Here is a 24,441-nt window from a genome sequence, read left to right as displayed (position 1 = left end):
TTAATATTGTGTAGAATTCCATACATATATGATATTCCAAGCTAAAACCTCTCTATTTATAAATTAAACAACAAAATAACAAAACCAGCAGCTAAGCATGAGCACGTGACAGTGACAAACATCTTTCTCAGCAGTAATGATTAAATAAGGCATAACTGCATATGGTATCAAAATGAAAAAAAAAAAAAAAAACTTTGTGTAACAGATTGTGTACATAATGTGATTTTCCACTGTGAGACAGTTTTGGAAAACGATGTTTAGTATTTAGCCTTTCCTACGTCATTTTCTGTTTCAGCACCATTATGGTCAGAGAGTAACTGAGATAATGACTTCAATCTGTTTCCTGATTTAATGTTAAGACCAGAAATTCTCAGGTTTTCTATCAAATTGGTAGATAGAGTTTTACTCTTTTATTCATCGAACAGTTCATGCATGGCCCTCCTCATACTAATTTTGGCTTCATTAAGTTTTTATTTGTGTGTGAGGTTTTGGTTACATACAAAATTTGCAGTGAAGCTTTCTCTACTGTTGTAGCAGCTTCCTAACATGGCTGTCAAACCATCCCTCACAATTCTGCTCAGTACATTTTCTAAAGTGTGTTGTATGATGATCTCAAACTTTTGTCTATTGATGTTCAGTATTGTCAGTGCTCGACATGAAATTTTCATGATGAACTGTCCGGTAATCTGAAATCTGTATCTTGTCACACTTGCTGAACAGATAAATCTTCCTGTCTTTCTCTGTATTACTATTACAGCCATATTCCACCATGCAGTGATCACCATGTGATTATTAATTACCTGTTCTACATTAATTGAGTCACAGAGTTGAGGCCTGTTTGTCACCAGCCGGTCTAAGATGCTATCTTCACAAGTTAGTTCTCTGATTAACTGCTCAAGGTGATTTTCAGATAAGGCTCTTATAACCTTTACCTACCAAATGCCTGAGTCAGATTAGTCTCCCAATCTTTAGCTGCTAAGTTAAAATCTGCACCTAAATCTGTAACATCACCACGAAATTTTCGGAAAATATTCTCCAAGTTTCCCCTCAACTGTCTTGCCATTACTATTGCTGAGGCAGGGTATATACAAGTATCTGATGACCATGTTTGATGTACTTTTAAAACTTATTTTCACCCAAATTATTTTGTGTTGTGTACCCAATGACACTCCATACGCTCAAACCTGGTGCTGTGTCTACAGTGATCAGCAAGAACATTATGACCACTGACCTACAATCAATATAAACCCATCAAGGTGATAGCAGCATGTGTCTACAGTGATCAGCAAGAACATTATGACCACTGACCTACAATCAATATAAACCCATCAAGGTGATAGCAGCATCACCTGGTCAGGAATGCTGCTAGTCAGACACACACACCTGGTGGATGTAGCATCAGTGAATGTGCTTTCCACATTTATGATGGGCAAAGCATGCAATCTATCTGAGTTTGACTGAGGGCAGATTGTGATGGCTTAGAGGCTTGCCAAGAGCATTTCAGAAACTGCATGACTTGTCCATTTTTCAAGGACTGCTGTGGTGAGTGTCTTCAGGACATGGTGAAACAAAGGTGAAACCATGTGTAGGTGTCACAGGGTTGGGTAGCCACCCCTCATTGCAGATTTTGGATGTCATAGGCTGGGCAGACTGGTAAAATAGGACTGGTGACAAACAGTGAAGGATCTAACATCGGACTATAATGCTCGGCAGAGTACAGGTGTGGCTGAACATGCAGTGTACCTAACACTTCTAACAATAGGCCTCTGCAACCGATCACCCACTGAATGCACCAATGTTAACACCATGACACCGGCAACTGTGACTGAAATGGGCACGTGAACATTGGCAGTAAATGTTGGCACAGTGGCAAAGCATTGCATGGTCTCCTGAATCCCAGTACCTTCTTCATGATGTTGATTGGAGGGGATAAATCTGTCATCTTTCAGGGGAACAGCTCCTTGACAACTGTATATATTTTTCCCACGTGGAATGTTATATATATATATATATATATATATATATATATATATATGAATATAATAGAGGGAAACATTCCACATGGGAAAAATAAATCTAAAAATAAAGATGATGAGACTTACCAAACAAAAGCGTTGGCAGGTCGATAGACACACAAACAAACACAAACATACACACAAAATTCAAGCTTTTGCAACAAACGGTTGCTTCATCAGGAAAGAGGGAAGGAGAGGGAAAGACGAAAGGTTGTGGGTTTTAAGGGAGAGGGTAAGGAGTCATTCCAATACCGGGAGCGGAAAGACTTACCATAGGGGGAAAAAAGGACAGGTATACACTCGCACACACACACATGTCCATCCGCACATACACAGGCACAAGCAGACATTTGTAAAGGCAAAGAGTTTGGGCAGAGATGTCAGTCGAGGCGGAAGTAAAGAGGCAAAGATGTTGTTGAAAGACAGGTGAGGTATGAGTGGCGGCAACTTGAAATTAGTGGAGGTTGAGGCCTGGCGGATAACGAGAAGAGAGGATATACTGAAGGGCAAGTTCCCATCTCCGGAGTGCTGACAGGTTGGTGTTAGTGGGAAGTATCCAGATAACCCGGACGGTGTAACACTGTGCCAAGATGCGCTGGCCGTGCACCAAGGCATGTTTCGCCACAGGGTGATCCTCATTACCAACAAACACTGTCTGCCTGTGTCCATTCATGCGAGTGGACAGTTTGTTGTTGGTCATTCCCACATAGAAAGCTTCACAGTGCAGGCAAGTCAGTTGGTAAATCACGTGGGTGCTTTCACACGTGGCTCTGCCTTTGATCGTGTACACCTTCCGGGTTACAGGACTGGAGTAGGTGGTGGTGGGAGGGTGCATGGGACAGGTGTTACACCGGGGGCGGTTACAAGGGTAGGAGCCAGAGGGTAGGGAAGGTGGTTTGGGGATTTCATAGGGATGAACTAAGAGGTTACGAAGGTTAGGTGGACGGCGGAAAGACACTCTTGGTGGAGTGGGGAGGATTTCATGAAGGATGGATCTCATTTCAGGGCAGGATTTGAGGAAGTCGTATCCCTGCTGGAGAGCCACATTCACGCCGTGCAGCAGTATTCTAAAAGAGGATGGACAAGTGTAGTGTAGGCAGTCTCCTTAGTAGGTCTGTTACATTTTCTAAGTGTCCTGCCTATAAAACACAGCCTTTGGTTAGCCTCACAACATTTTGTATGTGTTCTTTCCAATTTAAGTTGTTCGTAATTGTAATACCTAGGTATTTAGTTGAATTTACGGCTTTTAGATTAGACTGACTTATCATGTAATCAAAGTTCAATGAGTTCCTTTTTATACTCATGTGGATGACCTCACACTTTTCGTTATTTAGGGTCAACTGCCAGTTTTCGCACCATTCAGATATTTTTTCTAAATCATTTTGCAGTTTGTTTTGTTCTTCTGATGACTGTATTAGTCGATAAACAACAGTGTCATCTGCAAACAACCGAATACTGCTGCTCAGATTGTCTCCCAAGTCGTTTATATAGATAAGGAACAGCAAAGGGACTATAACACTACCTTGAGGAACACCTGAAATCACTTCTGTTTTAGTCAATGACTTTCCATCAATTACTATGAACTGTGACCTCTCTGACAGGAAATCGCAAATCCAGTCACATAACTGAAATGATATTCCATAAGCATGCAATTTTACTATGAGCCACTTTTGTGGTACAGTGTCAAAAGCCTTCCAGAAATCCAAGAAAACGGAATCGATCTCAAAGCCCTTGTCAATAGCACTCAGCACTTCATGTGAATAGAGAGCTAGTTGTGTTTCACATGAATGACATTTTCTAAACCCACGTAGACTGTGTGTCAATAGACGGTTTCCTTTGAGGTAATTCATAATGTTCGAACACAATATATGTTCTAAAATCCTGCTGCATATTGACATTAATTATATGGGCCTGTAATTTAGTGGATTACTCCTACTACTTTTCTTGAATATTGGTGTGACCTGTACAAATTTCCAGTCTTTGGGTACGGATCTTTCGTCGAGTGAACAGTTATATATGATTGTTAAATATGGAGCTAATGCATCAGCATACTCTGAAAGGAATGAACCTAATTGGTATACAGTCTGGACCAGAAGACTTGCTTTTATTAAGTGATTTGAGCTGCTTCACTACTCCGAGGATATTTCCTTCCACGTTACTCATGTTGGAAGCTATTCCCAATTCGAATTCTGGAATATTTACTTCATCTTCTTTTGTGAAGGCATTTTGGAAGGCTGTGTTTAGTAAATCTGCTTTGGCAGCACTTTCTTTGATAGTATCTCCATTGTTATTGGGCAGAGAAGGCATTGATTGTTTCTTGCTGTTAACATACTTCACATACGACCAGAACCTCTTTGGATTTTCTGCCAGGTTTCGAGACAAAGTTTCGTTGTGGAAGCTGTTATAGGCGTCTCGTATTGATCTCCACGCTAAGTTTCGAACTTCTGTAAAGGATCGCCAATCTCGGGGATTTTGTGTCTGTTTAAATTTGGCATGTTTGTTTCGTTGTTTCTGCAACAGTGTTCTAACCCATTTTGTGTACCAAGGAGGATCAGTTCCGTCATTTGTTAGTTTATTTTGTATAAACCTCTCAATTGCTGCCGATACTATTTCTCTGAATTTAAGCCACATCTGGTCTACATTTATATTATTAATTTGGAATGAGTGGAGATTGTCTCTCAGGAAGACATCAAGTGAATTTTTATCTGTTTTTTTTGAGTAGGTATATGTTTCGCTTATTTTTCAAGGATTTGGGGATTACAGTATTCAATCTTGCTATGACAACCCTGTGTTCACTAATCCTTATACGGTTTTGATGCTGGTTATTAACTCAGGATTATTTTTTGCTAAGAGGTCAAGTGCGTTTTCACAACCGTTTACTATTTGTGTGGGCTCATGAACTAAGCTGCCCGAAATAATTTTCAGAGAATGCGTTTAGCACAATTTCAGATGATATTTTATGCATACCTCCAGATTAAACATGTATTTTTGCCAACATATCGAGGGTAAATTAAAGTCACCACCAACTATTATTGTACAAGTCAGGTACATGTTTGCATGAAACTCAAGTTTTTCTTTGAACCTTTCAGCAACTGTATCATTTGAACTGGGAGGTCGGTAAACGGACCGAATTGTTGTTTTATTCCAGTTGCCAACAATGACCTCTGCCCATACTAACTCACAGGAATTATCTACTTCAATTTCACGTCAAGTTAAACTACTTCTAACAGCAGCAAACATGCCACCGCCAACCATGTTTAGCCTATCTTTTCAGAACACCGTTAGGTTCTTTGCAAAAATTTTGGCTGACCTTGTGTCCGGCTTTAGCCAGCTTTCAGTGCCTATAACGATTTGAGCATCAGTGCTTTCTATTAGTGCTTGGAGCTCTGGTACTTTCCCAACACAGATATGACAATTTACAACTGTTATACCAATGGTTGCTGTATCTATGTTCTTCCTGTGTTCAGCCTGCACCCTTCGTGACTGAAGCCCATCTTGTTTTTTCCCAAGACCCTCTAACCTAAAAATCACCCAGTCCACACCACACAGCCCCTGCTACCCGTGTAGCCACTTCCTGCTTTTAGTGGACACCTGACCTATTCAGCAGAACCCAAAACCCAACCACCATTTGGCGCAAGTCGAGGAATCTGCAGCCTGCACGGTCACAGAACTGTCTGAGCCTCTGATTCAGACCCTCCACTCAGCTCTGTACCAGAGGTCCGCAATTGGTGCTGTTGAGTATGTTGCAAATGGTCAGCTTTGCTTTCATCTTGCAAGCAAGACTGGCAGTCTTTACCACTTCTGTTAGCCACTCGAAACCAGAGATAATCTCTTCTGATCCAAAGCGACACACATCATCGGTACCAACATGAGTAACCACCTGCAGATGGCTGCACCCCGTGCTCTTCTTGGCATCTGGGAGGACCCTTTCCACATCTGGAATGACTCCACCCAGTAAGCACACGGAGTGCACATTGGTTTTCTTACCCTCTTTGTAAGCCAAGTCCCTAAGGGACTCCATAATGCACCTAACATTGGAGCTCCCAACTACCAATAGTCCCACCCTCTACAAGTGCCCAGATCTTGCAGGCTGAGTGGTTTCCTCTGAAACAAGACAGGTGACAGCATTCGGCCCAGTGACAGTGTCAGCCACAGACAGCACCTGGAACCTATTTGTCAGACAAACCGGGGAGGCCTTATGTGCCACCGCCTGGGAAGTCTTTTGCTGCCTGCTTTGCCCCGGGGTGACCTACCACTCGACCAATGTGAGGGGTCAGCCTCAGTTTGAACAGTAACTGGGTTGGCCACCAGTGAGGACCGGTCAGAGGACTCTAATGCACTGGACATCTGTTGGATCCCCACGGCTGGCCCACAACAGTGGTGCCCATCCACTGCAGCCTCAAGCTGTGTAACTGAAGCCATCACAGCCTGAAGCTGAGAGCAAAGTGTCACAAACTCGGCTTGCATCCACACACAACTATCACAGTCCCTGTCCTTACCAAAGACCGTGGAAAACTAAACTATGCAGATAAATTGACTATCGGCACGTGCTGCACAACTCTACTGTAGACCCTGATGAAAATGCACAAACTGTGTCTTGTAATACGCAGATATTCAAGAACTTAGCTACTGAAGCACTCAGGTGAAACTAAATAATTTTCCCCTGATAAGGGACTTATCACAAAATCAGTTTACTGTGGCTATTAGATTTTAAATTTACACGCAGAACCTCAAGAAACTGAACTATTAAAGCACACAGATGATATAATAAAATTAGCTCCTGGTTAGGAACTCGTAAATGTCACAAAAGTGGTTTACTTATCTGTTACTGCATCTGTCATGGTCGGTTATTGCTGCTTGCCTGACTGACTAACGCCAACAAGCGGTCACACTCTGCAGTCTTGACAGACAACAGTCAGTACTGTTGAATTTGAATTACATCACATGATATATTTTTCTCTTTCTTGCACAAGGCATAACTTGATGTTTTCAGAAACAATCAACATTTAAATGCAATTTCAAAATGAGAAACCTTCTGTGTGATTTTTCCTAATACGCAAAATGTGGATGGCATTTCTCCTACCAATTTTTATGGTGCACTGAAATGCTAATAATCTTTATATGCAAGTATGTAGTACACTTTATACGTTTTTCATGTTGTTTTCATGGTGATAAAATTTTAATGGTCAATAATGAGTTTTATGTATTCCAGGAAACTTCTCTCCCCGTATCTAAGCATTTTTATTCCCCCCCCCCCCCAATTAATCTCTATCTCATTGGGTAGAGGAACATCTGGCACCAGAAGTTGGTATTTGTCTTAAATTTTGTTTGTACTTCTGTTTTCTGATGCCTGGTAAAAAGGGTTCTCATTTTCCTCTAATTAATAATTTTCTTGATGTGGCGTACCACAATCATGTAATAATGCATAATTAAATAAATACAGGTAAACAACAGCTGAAGTGTAACCTTGTACAATGTCTGTTTAGATAGATAGTTACCATTTCCTTAAGTCTCTTCAAGATGTTTTCGTGTATAATCTGTGACAGTTGTTCAGCCGTTGAACCAAATACTAAACAATTTTTATTCATTGAAGTCCTAACTACATTAACAGATCTATTACACACTGCAGACATAATAGATTACCTGGGTTTGAAGTTTCATACATGCAGTAGTAAAGCATATTACAGTAACATACCTGACAAGTGTCTTTGTCTCCTGAACTGACCCCGGCACATATCATTGATGGTGCAATTCCATGAGGCAGAGATGTGATCTTGCCAAGACTTTTCCATAAGTTATTGCACTTTTCGTTATCTACTATATCAAGATTAACTTTCTGCAAAATGTCACTTGATTTTCCAGCTGCAAGACAGAACACCATCAAAAATGACAACAATATCTGACAGTAAGACTTCTATTTTAAGTGTGGATTTTAACATATTACTCACAATGGTCAGTGGGAGAGATCAAGAGGTTTGTTTCATCATTAAATATCATTTAAGTGTGAAGGAAGTGGTAGTGTCAGTACCCAGAGAAGATAGTTATAGCTAGGTATGTGTGTGCATTAACAATGTAACATAGACTAAAAAAATCAACAAAAATAATCAATTTTTGAAAATATAATATAAAAGGATAGAGAAAAAAATCTACTCACCAAGTGGTGGCAGGAGAACACACGCAGTAGTTGACAAAATATACAAGCTTTCGGAGACAATGCCTCCTCCTACTGGCTGAAGAGATGAAGGGGAAGAAGGAAGGATAAAGGGAAAGGACTGGTGATCCAGAACCGCAGATCAAGGGATGTGAAGCAAGTCTGGTAAGTATCCTCTGACCTGGGGTTTTGGGTGACTTTTTTGTAACTCTCCCTAGTTTCTAAAAGTTTCCAGTGCTTTTCCTTCATCCCTCTCCCTTCCCCCTTCAGCCCTTCTACTAGAAGAAGGAGCCACTGCTTCTGAAAGTATGCACATTTAATTAACTTGTGTGTGTGTCTCCTGCCACCATTTAGTGAGTAGATTTTCTGTTATATCCAGTTAAAAATTAGATAAATAGTATTTAACTTCCAAGGGCTTGATACAATAATTGAATTGCAGAACTGGGCTTACTGTTGGATGCTTATGACTGTTATGTATTGCTGTGAAACTGATGTCTGAAATCAGATATCCTAGAAATGCTGAATAATATCAAGGCGAAGGTTCAACTTTGGGTTTTGATCCAGTATGCATATCTGAGCTGTCATGGATATTCTGTCAAGTAAATACTTTACTTTTTGGTACCAAACCAATGCTAATTTTTACTGTAGTGCTTGTTAAAGAAATTTAGAATTATGTAATGGCAAAGCAGTCACCAATCTGAAAGTTGATTGGTTGGTTAGTTTCATGTTACATGGATCATTTTGTATGATACATCATAATAACATAGAATGAGTCATTTTACATTCCACTGCAAATTAATTTTTTATTATGGCTACATCCTGAACATTTGTAAGTTTTATCAAGAGTTGTCAATTGTATTGCTGTGTAAAATATGATTTGTTTCAGTATGAACCATGAGAAGAGCAAATGAAGTCAAAAGCCTACTTTTAACAACTTGTCAATAAAAGTAACATGTCAATGCAATCTATAAACGAAAGGTGATATTGTACATTTTTGAAACATGAAAATGACATGTAATCCCAAAATGTTTTCATCACATTATTCTTCAACAGTTTTGATAACTGTTGTATAAAATTAGGTATTTTAATTTTTGTTTCAATATGTAAAATAAAGGAAAGGTAATGACTCACGTACTGCAGTCTGATGTGTGGTGCATAGGACACATAACATAACAATGTGTTCAGTAGGTTTCAATCCCTCTGACACTAGTTCTAGTAGCAAGTACACTCATCAACATACAGAACTACACTGAGATCCAAAGGTACACAATCACAGCTATGGTGGCACTGATTATTGATTGTTGAGAGCACAGTTGCCTGGGTTGAGGACCTGGAGAAGGGGTAGGGAATAATGCGTGATGCAAGGATGAGTTATTGGTGTAGTGTGAATCAGTATCAGCCAGGATTGATGACTCAGTGGCTGCTCAAGATGGAAAGTGTCCCGCTACCTTCTACCACTGCAGTTAAGACAGAGGCATTTCCATCACTGTAAAGGACAGGGTGACATGTGAAAGCTGCCATGTGATGTACCAGATATGTTGCAATTACTGTGCAACATTTTCTGTGGGTATAATAACAAAATAGACAACCAACTGTCTACTTGCGTGAATGACCCTTGCCAAATGGTGGTGAGCCTGTAAATCTGCAAATATGACTAACAACTACTTTTTGTGTGCCATTTGGATATCCCTTCCAGCAGAAATTTCTGTTAACTATATAGGTGGAAATTGTGTGTCTTGCGGTCCCCCTCTCCTAAACCTCCACTAATCTGTTTTCCACTGTCTCACCTTAGCTCTTTCCTTCTCTCACCTGTCTACTCCTCTCCTTCCTTTTTCATCACCATCTCACTTTCCATTCCTTGCCTTCCTGCCCCTTCTCACTCTCTCCCTTTTTTCCTCTCTACCCCTTACATGCTCTAACCTCTGATCTCCGTTCATCTTATTGTGCAGCCACTGAGTCATTTCGTGAAAGACCTGCCTCTCACAACCCTGCTACAACCTCCTTGCCTCATGTGTCCTACCCTGACCATCCCCACCTCCATCTACCCAGACAACTGCTTTCAGTAACTGATATTCAATTATCAGTGTCGCCACAACTGTATGTGTGTGTTAAAGCAAGTGCAACAGTTTTCTATTACATGTTTCTGTGCGCCTCAAACCAGTTCATTCCCTATATTACATGTAGGCAGTTGCATATTTATAGGATGATCACTTAAAACAGATCCCTGAAACTTACTAAGTGCCTTTCATGGGATAGTTTGTGTCCATCTTCAAGTATTTGCTAGCTCAGTCCTTTCAGCATCTACATGCCAATTTTCCATAGCTATAAAGAAAAATGGAAATGAAGAAAACAACAGGGACCATTCATGCCGCCCTTATTTCCAAATATTCAATATCTCATGTTAGTTCTATTTGGTGTGGAATTACTGTAAAATAAGGCAAATGTATGTGTGTTAGCAATCATCTTCGTAGGTTCATTGTATTTCCTTAGTATTCTACCAATGAAACAAAGTTTACTGGTTTTAATTGTGACTCACTGACTTGTTCGTTATAGGATACTTCATGTTTTTATTTTTTGATGTGTACTATCTTACAGTTCTGAACATTCAAAGCTAACTGAAAATTTTTACAGTACTTTGAATTCTTTATCAACATCTGGGAGCTGTCTTGCTTGCTTTCACCAAAGTCTTTTGTAATGGTTTTGCTGCATCTTCTAACTTCTTGGATAATTAGATTGTTCTCTCGAAATTTTCCCATCATCAGAGGATTTATTGTGCAGCAAGCATGACTGTAGCTGGGATCATGTGGGTTTCTGTGGGATTCTCAAGAGTAGCACTGTGTGTTGTGTGGGTCGCATCTAACAAAACTGGTTATAGTGAGATAAATGTACTACCCAATATTGGATGAAATGAACTGAATGATACCATGATGAAAAGGTAAAAAACAAAAATCCACTACTACAAAGCTATGCAAAAATGTTTAAATGTCAATGTTTACAAATACTTAATATAATTACAATGATGATTATGGACTTCTCAAAAAGATAAACAGTTAATTGTATTTTATTTATGAAATGTATGCCCCAAATATTATTATGCATAACTAGATCAATATATGATAGTAACTTCTTTGCTACATGTTGTTAGAGGAAAATCTTTGTTGGTTGCAACTTGCATGAGTTGGAAGTGTGAGAATGGAGAATGAGTTGTGTGTGTTTTATCGATTTGTATTGTGAAGTGAAATGGATGAAAATAGATGTGTGATTCTACAGAAAGTCCATCAGATTTCACATTACAATTGAAGTAGTAACTCAATCACCCTCAACACAATTATAGGAAGATGAATCACAGAAAGGAGGAGTACAAGGAGCCATCAATGTACAACAAAGAAGAGCAACTAAAAATATGAGTATTGTTTTATTAACATAACTGGTAATTAAAATTCAACTGTCCCTGTAACTCGCTGCAGTGTGTCACTATCTCATGGTGGCAAGTGCTGTGAAAATGCGACCAACTGCCAAAATTACTAACTTACTCCAAACATATCTAAGTTCAACACTGGACAAGAAGAGGCTGGGGATGGTCAGAGTATGGTGGCGTTGCCCATGATTTTCTTGAAGTGAAATGTGAATACTGTGTTGGACTATTTTTCTTCTTGGAGACTGAAAGATATTGTGAAAATTTTATGTGAACAATCAGCCAGATATGAACAATAGCTATCAAACAGCAAAATAACACCAAAAAAGGATTTTGCAAACAAGAAGCAAAAATGATGGAAAAAATAAAAAAGTGAGGTGAACAACTAACAATGTTGACATCCAACAACAAAGTTAAGTACTGGAAATATTTTATTTATTTATTTATTTATTGGTGAAGTGTTTCATTGTGTAAGTATTAACAATGACAGTAATGAAGAATCTGGACCAATAGGAAATAATACAGATATAAGAGACTTAAATAGTGTAGTGAAACAAGAACGGGAAAATATTAGTGATGAACTTGTTTAACAGCAAAAATTAAGGGATGAATTAAAACAAGATGGTGATAATGACATAAGTATCATGCTGTCACCATTAATCAAAATTAGCAGTGACAATAAGGATCAGTTAATAAAAATGATCAGTGATAGTAAGCATCAATTAATAAAAATGAGTAATGAACAGTTCACAAAATTCAGGCAGTCAATAGGAATGTTTTGTGATTGTGTTGGAAAAAATACAGCGCAATTAAATGATAATGAGAAGCAGTTAACAGAAATTGGTCATTTAAAAGTCTTATTGAATACTGATACAATCAAACAACACTCCTGATCAGTGTTTGATTGTATTGGTAAAAATACAGCTCAAATAAACAATATTAATCAAAAAATTTATAGATTAGATGTATGAATAGAATCTGTTGAGTTATAAAAGAAAGAAATTGAATGTAACTTTAATGATGAAGTTAAAAATGTCAAAGATGAGATCACTGAAGTTAGGGAGAAAAACAAAATTGCTTTTAAAATGTGCATGAGGAAGTGAGAACTGTTGACAAAACTGTAAATAGTCAAATTTGGACTTTGAAAACAAATGTTGATAGTAAACTGGTACTTGTTGAATGCAGTTTTGTTAACAGGTGAAAACAGTAGACAGCAAACTCACAGGAAATGCAAAATTAAGTAAAAACAAAACTAGCACCCTAGAAAGTAGTGTTTCTGTTTTGTGTAAAAAATTTGAAGAATTGTCTAGTAATGTAATTAATCAAAATTGTGTTAACAGTGTTGGTACCATGTTTTGCAACATTCGACTGAAAAACTTTTCAAGTGAAGGTAATTTACACTCTGCAGATTTTCTGCACAATTGCAGAGATAATTTTGTGTCTAATATGACAGATACTATGAAAATCAAGTTTGTTGAAAAGTTTCTGGAAGGTGAAGAATTAAGTTGGACAAATAAGTGTACTAATGATGATGGTGTGCTAACCCCTTGTCACCAGTTTGGCAAACCCTTGTCACCAGTTTTGTAAACCCTCATTGCCAGTTTTGTGAAGGTCTCATTGCTACTGCTGTGGAGGCCAAGTTGCCACTGTTGTTACAGTAGGCTGAGTTTGTGAGTTCATGAAATGGCTTCTGGTGCATTACACCACTAAGACAATTACTCCCTGTCACTATTACACAGCTATGCCTGAGGTCAAGTAACAGGACAGGAGAATGAAAGTTCTACAACACTCGAAAAATTTAGTAACAAAGTCAGACAAATGAGTTAAAAAGGTTTACTTATCTTTGCAACTTGTTGAATAATGAAGTCTGCAACACTGCATTAATGTAACACAAAAAGGCCCTCAATGGCTAAGTGCAAATAATCATGGGTCAATTTCTCAGTACATAGCAAATGATTTTCACAACTACTGTCTACCCACTTCTAAGAGTTCATTAAATGATGTTCCCTGTCTAAATGAGCCCTGGTCAATGGTCTATAGCCAAGTGAGTGAGAGCTGCTCTTCTATCGTCCAAGTAGGCTTCTGTCCATTGCTGTCTGGTCATTAGTGGACTGTACTCAGCCGGCAATTCGCTGAGGTGAAGTTGATATCCTCATCCTCAGTGCTGCCCATGGTGTAAGTGGCAAGTCTCTGTGGCACTGGCACCAGCTAGAATCTTTGCACCTGTGGTGCTTTTGCCCTGGCTGTGTCTTGTTTGAATGACACAACAGGCAAAACTTACGCAGACTCTGAGAGAGGATTTTTAAGTATATTTTGGTCAAAGTTGGAGAAAACAAATAAATACAACTACAATAGACACACAGATTTTGAAAGTGTTCCTAAGCAAAATTGTCACAGCAATAATCACAACAGGAGAGTGCACCATAATCACAGTGGTAACAATTATCATCAGAAGGAACAGAATAGAGTAAATGGTAACAATTTTCTTTCTGAAAAGCAAACACAGTTCTAGCAAAATGAGAAAGAAAAGAAAAAAGTTATATGTATCCGTTCCACAAAGCAATTGAATGTGGTAACGTATTAGTTTGGAATGTGCATGTTGTGACTCGCCGATCTTTCAAAGTGCCACCGTGCAGTTACGCGTGTCCTCTACATGCGGCGCTGCCTGCCAGCCATGCAGCAGCAGCGCCACCTAAGCTGCCAGCCAGCCAGCCTGTGGCCGCTAGACTCGGACTCAGTTATGATTTGACTGTTAAAGTGTACACACGTCTTACTCTGTTTACTTGATCTGTGACTTTCATGTATTGCATCTTCCTTGAAATATACTTGTTCAACTTGAAGTTATAACAATTGGTGACGAGGTTGTGATTTTTCTTTTCCAACTTTCACCCACATGTTTCCATGGCTACTTTAGAACAACTATTGCAAGGTCTCATAGAACAGCAAACACTTCTCACAAATGCAATACGTGATTTCGTCGCGGCATCAAATGCGGGGCGTCTCTCGTCATCGTCTCTACCTCCTTTTCCTCCTTACGATGAGACAGCGGAAGACTGGTCTGATTACGAAAAACGTCTTTGACAACACTTCTTGGCATTTCATGTTGTGGACGAACAAATATGTAAGTCTCTGTTCCTTTCATGGATTTCACCTCAAATGTATTGGTTGTTGTCGCAATTGGCTCCTTTGAACGATCCTGCGTCTTTGTCCTTTGCTGAAATGTGCTCACTTCTGTCCGTCTATTTTCAAAAGCAAACACATGTGGTAGCCCCTCATGTTGCCTTTTATCATTGTCAAAAACAACTGAATCAATCCTATCGTGCTTGGGCTACTGAACTTCACGGCCTCAGTAGAAAGTGTCAATTTGTTACTGAAGTTCACAAAGAATCCTACACCGATTCCATGGTACGGTATGCTATTATCCAATCGGTGCCCGACAAAGAAGTTAGGCAACGTGCCCTTCAGTTGGCAAATCCGACTCTAGAATAAGTCTTATCCATTGCTCAGTCTTTTGAAATTTCTTGCGCCGCTGGAGTGCAAATAGAGGCATGGGGCGACGTCGAGGAAATACAACCTCTGTACGATGTTGATGAAGCGTGTGGCATGTCCTCACCAGCCGAGGTGACCGCAGTACACTCCCAAGCGCAGCCTCGGCCTAACTGTAAACAAACCTCTAAGAAACTGCAGCAAAACCCACGGCAGCTCCCTTCATGTCCGTGGTGTTTTACGAAACATTCACAAGAAGATTGTCCACAACATTGGGCCGTGCGTCACAAATGCAAAAAAAGGGTCATCTGTCATCTGTTTGCAAATCCGACCGCGTACATGATGCTCATGAACATGACACTGATTCTGATTCTGTGTTGTCTGTCAATTCCACTTCTTCCCTTTCAGGGAAGTTATTCCTCACTGTCCAAATACTTGGTCGAGATGTTCGCATGCAGGTGGATACTGGTTCTGCTGCCACTATCATCAATTCTCAGACTATCTTCAGTTGGGTTCTCCAAACCTGTCACCTGTCACTAGGCAATTACAGACTTACAATAAACAGAACATTTCTCCCTTGGGACAATGTGATGCTGAGGTATCTTACAAATCTGTCATTCGCACTGTTCCCATATTTGTTGTCGATGGACCATTCCTGTGGCCCTTTGTGATCAGGTCAAACGGGAGCTGGATCGTCTCACTGCTTCAGGGGTCTTGCTTCCTGTCACTTCCAGTTAGTTGTCCTCTCCTGTCATTGTCGTTGCTAAGCCAAATGGTGATATTTGTCTCTGTGGCGATTTCAAAGTCACTGTAAATGCTCAATGCCTTATTGACACTTACCCTATGCCTCGACCTGAAGAATTGTTCACTAAACTTGCTGGAGGCCAGTATTTTTCTAAACTTGACCTGTCAGAAGCTTATCATCAACTTCCTCTTGACGCTGCTTTCTGACAGTTTCTGGTCCTTAACACGCCTTTTGGCCTCTATCAATACCAACTATTGCCATTCAGGGTTGCCAGCACCCCTGCTCTCTTTCAGCGATTCTGGGAACAATTATTGCTCACTGTCCCTGGGTGTATAAATTATCAGGACGACATTGTTGTCACTGGCTCCACCACTGACAAACATCTTCAAAATCTCCGCACACTTTTTCATGTCTTACAGTCTGCCGGTCTTAAGTGTAATCTTCAGAAATCAAAATTTTTTCAGGCATCTATCACATACTTGGGGTTTCAACTCTCTCGGGATGGTATTCATCCGCTTCAGCAAACTGTCGCTGCAATTGATGCCCTTCCTCGCCCTACATCTGTTAAGGAACTGCAGCCCTTCTTGGGGAAAATAGCATATTATTACAAGTTTTTACCGTCTGCTGCTTCGATGGCTCAGCCGTTGCATCGCCTGTTGCATAAAAACGTGCCTTTTCATTGGTCCACATCATGCGATGTGGCTTTCCAGAAATTGAAGACTATGCTGAAACAGGACCCGTGCCTGGCTACTTATCGACCTGGCCAACATCTTGTTCTTGGCTCCAAACTGCTCACGGATGCCCAACAAAAGTATTCTCAAATTGAAAAAGAAGCTTTGGCCATTATTTATGCTCTTCATAAGTTTGGTGTTTTTCTCTATGGATCCAAATTTCATCTTGTTATGGATCACAAACCACTTGTTTCCTTGTTCCATCCATCAACGTCACTTCCCGACAAGGCTGCACACCGCCTCCCGCGTTGGGCTCTTTACTTGTCTCGTTTCAATTATGAGATTCATTTCCAGCTGACGGCTCAACATGCGAATGCTGATGCACTGTCTCACCTTCCCATGGGTCCTCATCTGGCATTCGATAGGGATGAACTTTTGTGTTTCCACCTGGATGTTGCCAAGCAGCGGGTTGTGGATGGGTTCCCCATCACCGGGGACTGGCTGGCGGCTGCTACAGGTTCTGACCCTACCCTCTCCAGGGTTTTATGCTGTATTCAGAAGGGTTGGCCAGATTGTCCATCTGCTAAGACTTCTGATCTGTTGCGGAACTACTACGCTTTGCGTTACCGCCTCACGGCTAGGGATGGTGTTATCCTCCTTTCCACTGAAAATGCTTCACCGCATGTTGTGGTACCTGTGTCTTTGCGTGCTTCGGTCTTGCGCCTCCTTCACCAAGGGCACTGGGATGTCTCTCGCACAAAATCTCTGGTGTCCCATCATGTGTACTGGCCCGGTATGGACTCTGAAATCGCACACATGGTCGCTGCCTGTGGCCCTTGTGCGTCACAGGCCACCACCCTGAAGTCATCTTTGTCACCATGGCCTTTGCCTGCAAAGTCCTGGGAGCGTATTCATGCTGACTTCGTGGGACCTTTTTTTAGGTACTTTGTGGCTTCTCGTTATTGACGCCTACTCTAACTTTCCTTTCATTGTCCATTGCACATCGCCTCCCACTGCGGCAACCACCAATGCTCTAGCTGGCATTTTCTCTTTGGAAGGCCTTCCCTCTACTCTTGTTACTGATAATGGTATGCAATTTGCCTCTTCCAATTTTGCGGATTTTTGTGCCCATCACGGCATCATGCATGTCACGGCCCCTCCGTTCCATCCACAGTCAAATGGTGAGGCTGAACGACTGGTCCGCACATTTAAGGCTCAGATGAGGAAACTCCTGACTTCTTCTGCTGCTGATGATCTACCAGGAAGTTTCATATCAGCACACACTCCGCTGCAGAGTGAAAATCTCATTCTGGAAATATCCCCCAGGCTGTGGCTAAGCCATGTCTCCACAGTATCCTTTCTTTCAGGAGTGCTAGTTCTGCAAGGTTCACAGGAGAGCTTCTGTAAAGTTTGGAAGGTAGGAGACGAGATACTGGCAGAAGTAAAGCTGTGAGGACTAGGCATGAGTCGTGCTTTGGTAGCTCAGATGGTAGAGCACTTGCCCACGAAAGGCAAAGTTCCCGAGTTCGAGTCTCGGTCGGGCACACAGTTTTAATCTGCCAGGAAGTTTCAACATTTATATAGTTCTAAACATAAATGTTATATAACATAAATTCAATTTTCAAATGATTTACAGTTTAAATGTTGGTTTAAAGACAGGGGTCTCAGAGACCACATCTCATAGTAAACATTACAGAAAGTGTTAAGGGTTAGTGGTGAACCGTAAAATGGGAATATTTTGTGAGAAGTGATAATTAATGAAAATGTCTTATGGTTTATGATGAGAATAATTATAATAATGGTGATTATGCTGGTGTACTGTGGAGAACTATGTTGAGGAAGCAATGGACTAGAGCGTTTGTATTACATATGGTAGTAATTTACAACCAGGAAATCATGTAAAACATTATTGCTAAGTATCTGTAGGTGGAGAAAGTAGTTAATGGAGGAATCTAAGGTAAGAGTGAAAGTAAAATTTTAGCTTAGTTTTGAAAACATGAAACTATAGAACCATATGGAATAATAATTTAACTGAGCTACTATATAAAAAAAAAAATAGTTTCCAACTGTATTAAGTAAAGAATGATATTAGAGGAAAGCAGAAATCAAACATTGTAGGCAGATTATAGTGTACAGTGAAATGATAAATAGAGGTGAAATCACTGCTACTTGAGCTGTGGAAAATTTTCTACTATGGCCAAATTGACTATCTGATTTATTGTTTTTGCTTGTGTTTGTCTTCTACTGTCTCCGTGTGTGTGTGGTTCAAATGGTTCAAATGGCTCTGAGCACTATGGGACTCAACTGCTGAGGTCATTAGTCCCCTAGAACTTAGAACTAGTTAAACCTAACTAACCTAAGGACATCACAAACATCCATGCCCGAGGCAGGATTCGAACCTGCGACCGTAGCGGTCTTACGGTTCCAGACTGAAGCGCCTTTAACAGCACGGCCACTTCGACCGACCATGTGTGTGTGTGTGTGTGTGTGTGTGTGTGTGTGTGTGTGTGTGTGTTAGATTGGTTACTGCTGCTACAATGGCAGGTTATCAAGATTTGAGTCAGTCTGAAAATGGTGTTATAGTTGGGGCACGGGCGATGGGACACGGCATCTCCGAGGTAGTGATGAAGTGTGGATTTTCCCATGTGACCATTTCATGAGTGTACTATGAATATCAGGAACCTGGTAAAACATCAAATCACAGACATCACTGCAGCTGGAAAAATATCCTGCAAGTACGGGACCAATGATGATTGAAGAGAATCACTCAATGTGACAGAAGTTCAACCCTTCTGCAGGTTGCAGCAGATTTCAATGCTGGGCCATCAACAAGTGTCAGTGTGTGACCTACTCAACAAAACTTCATTTTTATGTGCTTTTGGAGCTGAAGGCCGACTCACGTACCCTTGATGACTGCATGACACAAAGTTTTATGCTTTGCCTGGGCCCGTCAACACTGACACTGGACTGTTGATGACAGGAAACATATTGCCTTGTCAGATGAGTCTCATTTCAAATTGTATCAAGTGGATGGATGAGTATGGGTATGGAAACAACCTCATGAATCCATGGACCCTGCCTGTCAGCAGGGGATTGTTCGGGATGGTTCTGGAATGGTGTAGGGCAAGTGAAGTTGGAGTGATATGCGACCTTGATATGTCCAGATATGACACTGACAGGTGACACATATGTACGCATCCTGTCTAATCACCTGCATTCATCCATTCATGTCCATCGAGCATTCTGACAGACTTGGGCAATTCCAGCAGGACAATGTGACACACCACACGTCCAGAACTGCTACACAGTCATTCCAGGAACAGTCTTCTGAGATTAAACACTTCTGCTGCCCACCAAATTCCCCAGACATGAACACTATTGAGAATATCTGGGATGCCTAGCAACATGTTGTTCAGAAGAGATTTCCACCCCCTCATACTCCTATGGATTTATGGACAGCCCTGCAGGATTCATGGTGTCCATTACCTCCAACATTGCTTCAGACATTAGTCAGGTGTACCAGTTTTTTTGAATCTTCAATGTATGTGTATGTGTGTGTGTGTGTGTGTGTGTGTGTGTGTGTGTGTGTGTGTGAGTCTAGTAATCTAACATAAATGAGCTTATATGTGTAAAAAAATTAAATTTTTGACATAGATGAGTCAGAGTGAGATAATATGACTATAGTTAGTCATTGTTAACAATGCCAAAACATCTAGTATTTTAATGAATAAAAAAAAACTTTATGAAAAATGAAAAAGTAAAAAATTTATAAGCTGTGGCAGTTCAGTGATTATTGTAGTTTCTTGCAAGGGAAAGGCATAATGAAGAGTGTTGTTTTTCAGACCATTGTGAAGTTAATGATTAATGTATTTTTTCTTGGCTTATAGCACATGTTTTACTATTATGAATAGAATACAAGACTTATAATGCAGAGCAATTTTTCTCTTTGAGGCATATTGGTAGTATTATGTGGTATTGTGTGCTATTATGTGATGTTGATGAGGTTTATGTTGAAAAGAAGTGCTGTGATATGTGAAGGTTTATTGTCTTATGAACTATAAAGAGTATGTGAAGTTTATGGGGTTTATAATGATGTTAGGGGAATGAAATACTGTAGACTTAATGGTTCTCTGTTTTGTAATGCATTGTTTTTCTGATGATGATGATGATATGCTGTAGGAAATTATGAGATATGAATATAAGGAAGTTAGGAAAAATGATGTTGAGCATTAGCCTTTGATTATATGATTGATGTTTATGAGAGCTTGAGCTGGGTCTCAATTGTTGAAAATTTCTGAATTTTATTTAACAACGGTACGATCGATAGCACTGGCATGAGAAAGAGTTAGTACTGGTAGGAAATACCTTCCATACCATGCTGCTGAAAATAAAGTATTAACACATTATGAAGTAATTTCTATGTTAATTTTAGGCATGGTATCTGTGTAAAAAATGAATATGGAAGCTGAAAAATGATCTAGAATAATTTGTCATCCAATGAAACTTTGCACTTCTTGTGTTCTAGATTTCGGAATGTGTGTGGAAGGCAGCAAATCATTTCTCACAAAATAACTGAACTTTATTATTCTATATATAATTTACTTGTGTTTACTATGACAGATTTTCTATATTATTTTGTATGTCTTGAACTTTCATATTGTCCCGCTGAATCAGAGTTGTTGTTGTTGTGGTCTTCAGTCCTGAGACTGGTTTGATGCAGCTCTCCACGCTACTCTATCCTGCGCAAGCTTCTTCATCTCCCAGTACCTACTGCAACCTACATCCTTCTGAATCTGCTTGGTGTATTCATCTCTTGGTCTCCCTCTATGATTTTTACCCTCCGCGCTGCCCTCCAATACTAAATTGGTGATCCCTTGATGCCTCAGAACATGTCCTACCAACCAATCCCTTCTTCTGGTCAAGTTGTGCCACAAACTCCTCTTCTCCCCAATCCTATTCAATACTTCCTCATTAGTTACATGATCTACCCATCTAATCTTCAGCATTCTTCTGTAGCACCACATTTCGAAAGCTTCTATTCTCCTCTTGTCTAAACTATTTATCATCCATGTTTCACTTCCATACATGGCTACACTCCATACAAATACTTTCAGAAATGACTTCGTGACATTTAAATCATTACTCGATGTTAACAAATTTCTCTTCTTAAAAAACACTTTCCTTGCCATTGCCAGTCTACATTTTATATCCTCTCTGCTTCGACCATCATCAGTTATTTTGCTCCCTAAATAACAAAACTCCTTTTCTACTTTAAGTGTCTCATTTCCTAATCTAATTTCCTCAGCATCACCTGACTTAATTTGACTACATTCCATTATCCTCGTTTTGCTTTTGTTAATGTTCATCTTATACCCTCCTTTCAACACACTATCCATTCCGTTCAACTGCTCTTCCAAGTCCTTTGCTGTCTCTGACAGAATTACAATGTCATCGGCGAACCTCAAAGTTTTTATTTCTTCTCCATGGATTTTAATACCTACTCCGAATTTTTCTTTTGTTTCCTTCACTGCTCGCTCAATATACAGATTGAATAACATTGGGGAGAGGCTACAACCCTAAATCACTCCCTTCCCAACCACTGCTTCCCTTTCATGCCCCTCAACTCTTATAACTGCCATTTGGTTTCTATACAAATTGTAAATAGCCTTTCGCTCCCTGTATTTTACCCCTGCCACCTTCAGAATTTGAAAGAGAGTATTCCAGTTAACATTGTCAAAAGCTTTCTCTAAGTCTACAAATGCTAGAAATGTAGATTTGCCTTTTCTTATTCTAGCTTCTAAGATATGCCGTAGGGTCAGTATTGCCTCACATGTTCCAATATTTCTACGGAATCCAAACTACAGTTCATAACCAATAGATTGTGGTCAAAGTCCACATCTGCCCTTGGAAATGTCTTACAATTTAAAACCTGGTTCATAAATCTCTGTCTTACCATTATATAATCTATCTGAAACCTGTCAGTATCTCCAGGTTTCTTCCATGTATACAACCTTCTTTTATGATTCTTGAACCAAGTGTTAGCTATGATTAAGTTGTGCTCTGTGCAAAATTCTACCAGGCGGCTTCCTCTTTCATTTCTTAGCCCCAATCCATATTCACCTACTACGTTTCCTTCTCTCCCTTTTCCTACTACCCAATTCCAGTCACCCATGACTATTAAATCTTCGTCTTCCTTCTCTACCTAAATAATTTATTTTATTTCATCATACATTTCTTCAATTTCTTCGTCATCTGCAGAGCTAGTTGGCAAATAAACTTGTACTACTGTAGTAGGTGTGGGCTTCGTGTCTATCTTGGCCACGATATCAGAGTTATATATAAATTTTTCAGTTTTTTGGATGTAGTCACAATAATAAATTGTGACAGCAGCCTTCCCCTTGTTAGCTCCTGGTACATTTATAATTTAGGTGTTTAAGTGAGTCTATATGTTTTGTATCATTACATTTATGATGACCTGATCTGGATAGATATTGGCTAGCTTTTACTGCTCAGTCCATTTGTTTGAAGTTATTGAGTTTGCCTACACACAAACAATGTTTTTTTTCTACAATAGTGTTTTTATTATGCCTGGTCTCAACTAAAGCGTAATATTAAAAAGTATATCCTTATTTTGAAGATCCACTTCACTGTGTCATTTTTACATTCACAAGATTGACTACTTTGTCTGAAAACAATTTTTTAAACATGTATTGAAGGCAGACAGGAAGCCAAGTCAAATGGATATAAGGAAAATAATGTACTCAACATTTATAGCAAGTTATGGTCAAAATATGTGACAAGGAGACAACAGGTTCACATAACAAGAAGTCTGTTACTATGTCATACAACATTTAACTTTCGAAAAGAGTTGCACAGGCAATCAGAAAAAGAAAAAAACTGGGTTTCAAACAAAAGGTACAGTTGGTTCAAGGTTATGCCACAAGGTTGGCAACAACAGCAACAAATATTTGGAATCCTGCATGTGCAAGATCAGCCCCAAGGACTGTGAAAAGTTTTATATCAATCAGATGGGGGAAAAATTCACAAATCATTTTAGGGAATATGTATAACTGAAATAAGAGAGCATTCGGTAAACATTTGGATAAAGAAAAGCATGTGACAGGAAATATGCAGGCAAACGGCAATGTACTGATAAGGTCACAAAATGACAAATGTTGAGTCTACTGTAGGAAATGGAAATTTATGTGTATGTTGTTGTGGTTTTCAATCCAGAGACTGGTTTGATGCAGCTCTCCATGCTACTGTAGCCTGTGCACGTTTCTTCATCTCCCAGTACCTTCTGCAACCTACATCCTTCTGAATCTGCTTAGTGTACTCATCTCTTGTCTCTACAATTTTCACCCTCCATGCTGCCCTCCAATACTAAATTGGCGATCCCTTGATGCTTCAGAACATGTCCTACCAACCAATCCCTTCTTTTAGTCAAGTTGTGCCACAAATTCCTCTTATCTCCAATTCTAGCCAGTACCTCCTCATTAGTTATGTGATCTACTCATCTAACCTTCAGCATTCTTCTGTAGAACCACATTTTGAAAGCTTCTATTCTCTTCCTGTCTAAACTATTTATCGTCCATGTTTCTCTCCCATACATGGCTACACTCCATACAAATACTTTCAGAAACAACTTCCTGACACTTACATCTATACTTCATGTCAACAAATTTCTCTTCTTTAGAAACACTTTCCTTGCCATAGCCAGTCTACATTTTATATCCTCTCTACTTCAACCATCGTCAGTTATTTTGCCCCCCAAATAGCAAAACTCATCTACTACTTTAAGTGTCTCATTTCCTAATCTAATTTCCTCAGCATCACCCAATTTAATTCAACTACATTCCATTATCCTTGTTTTGCTTTTGCCGATGTTCACCTTATATCCTCCTTTCAAGACACTGTCCATTCTGTTCAACTGCTCTTCCAGGTCGTTTGCTGTGTCT

At 39.8% G+C, this 24,441-nt stretch overlaps 1 protein-coding gene across 1 annotated transcript in view; it reads right to left on the bottom strand.

The window, feature by feature from the left end:
- LOC124777028 (serine protease snake-like) overlaps window positions 1–24,441 on the bottom strand; it is a 215,150-nt gene that overhangs the window by 15,759 nt on the left and 174,950 nt on the right. Inside the window, exon 9 of the mRNA XM_047252284.1 lies at window positions 7,711–7,877. Coding sequence (XP_047108240.1) covers window positions 7,711–7,877 — 167 coding nt within the window. The remainder of the gene's footprint in view (window positions 1–7,710; window positions 7,878–24,441) is intronic.

The sequence above is a fragment of the Schistocerca piceifrons genome, chromosome 2, assembly GCF_021461385.2.
Source record: "Schistocerca piceifrons isolate TAMUIC-IGC-003096 chromosome 2, iqSchPice1.1, whole genome shotgun sequence".
Classification (NCBI taxonomy): Eukaryota; Metazoa; Arthropoda; class Insecta; order Orthoptera; family Acrididae; genus Schistocerca; species Schistocerca piceifrons.
This window is presented reverse-complemented; position numbering and strand designations above follow the sequence as displayed.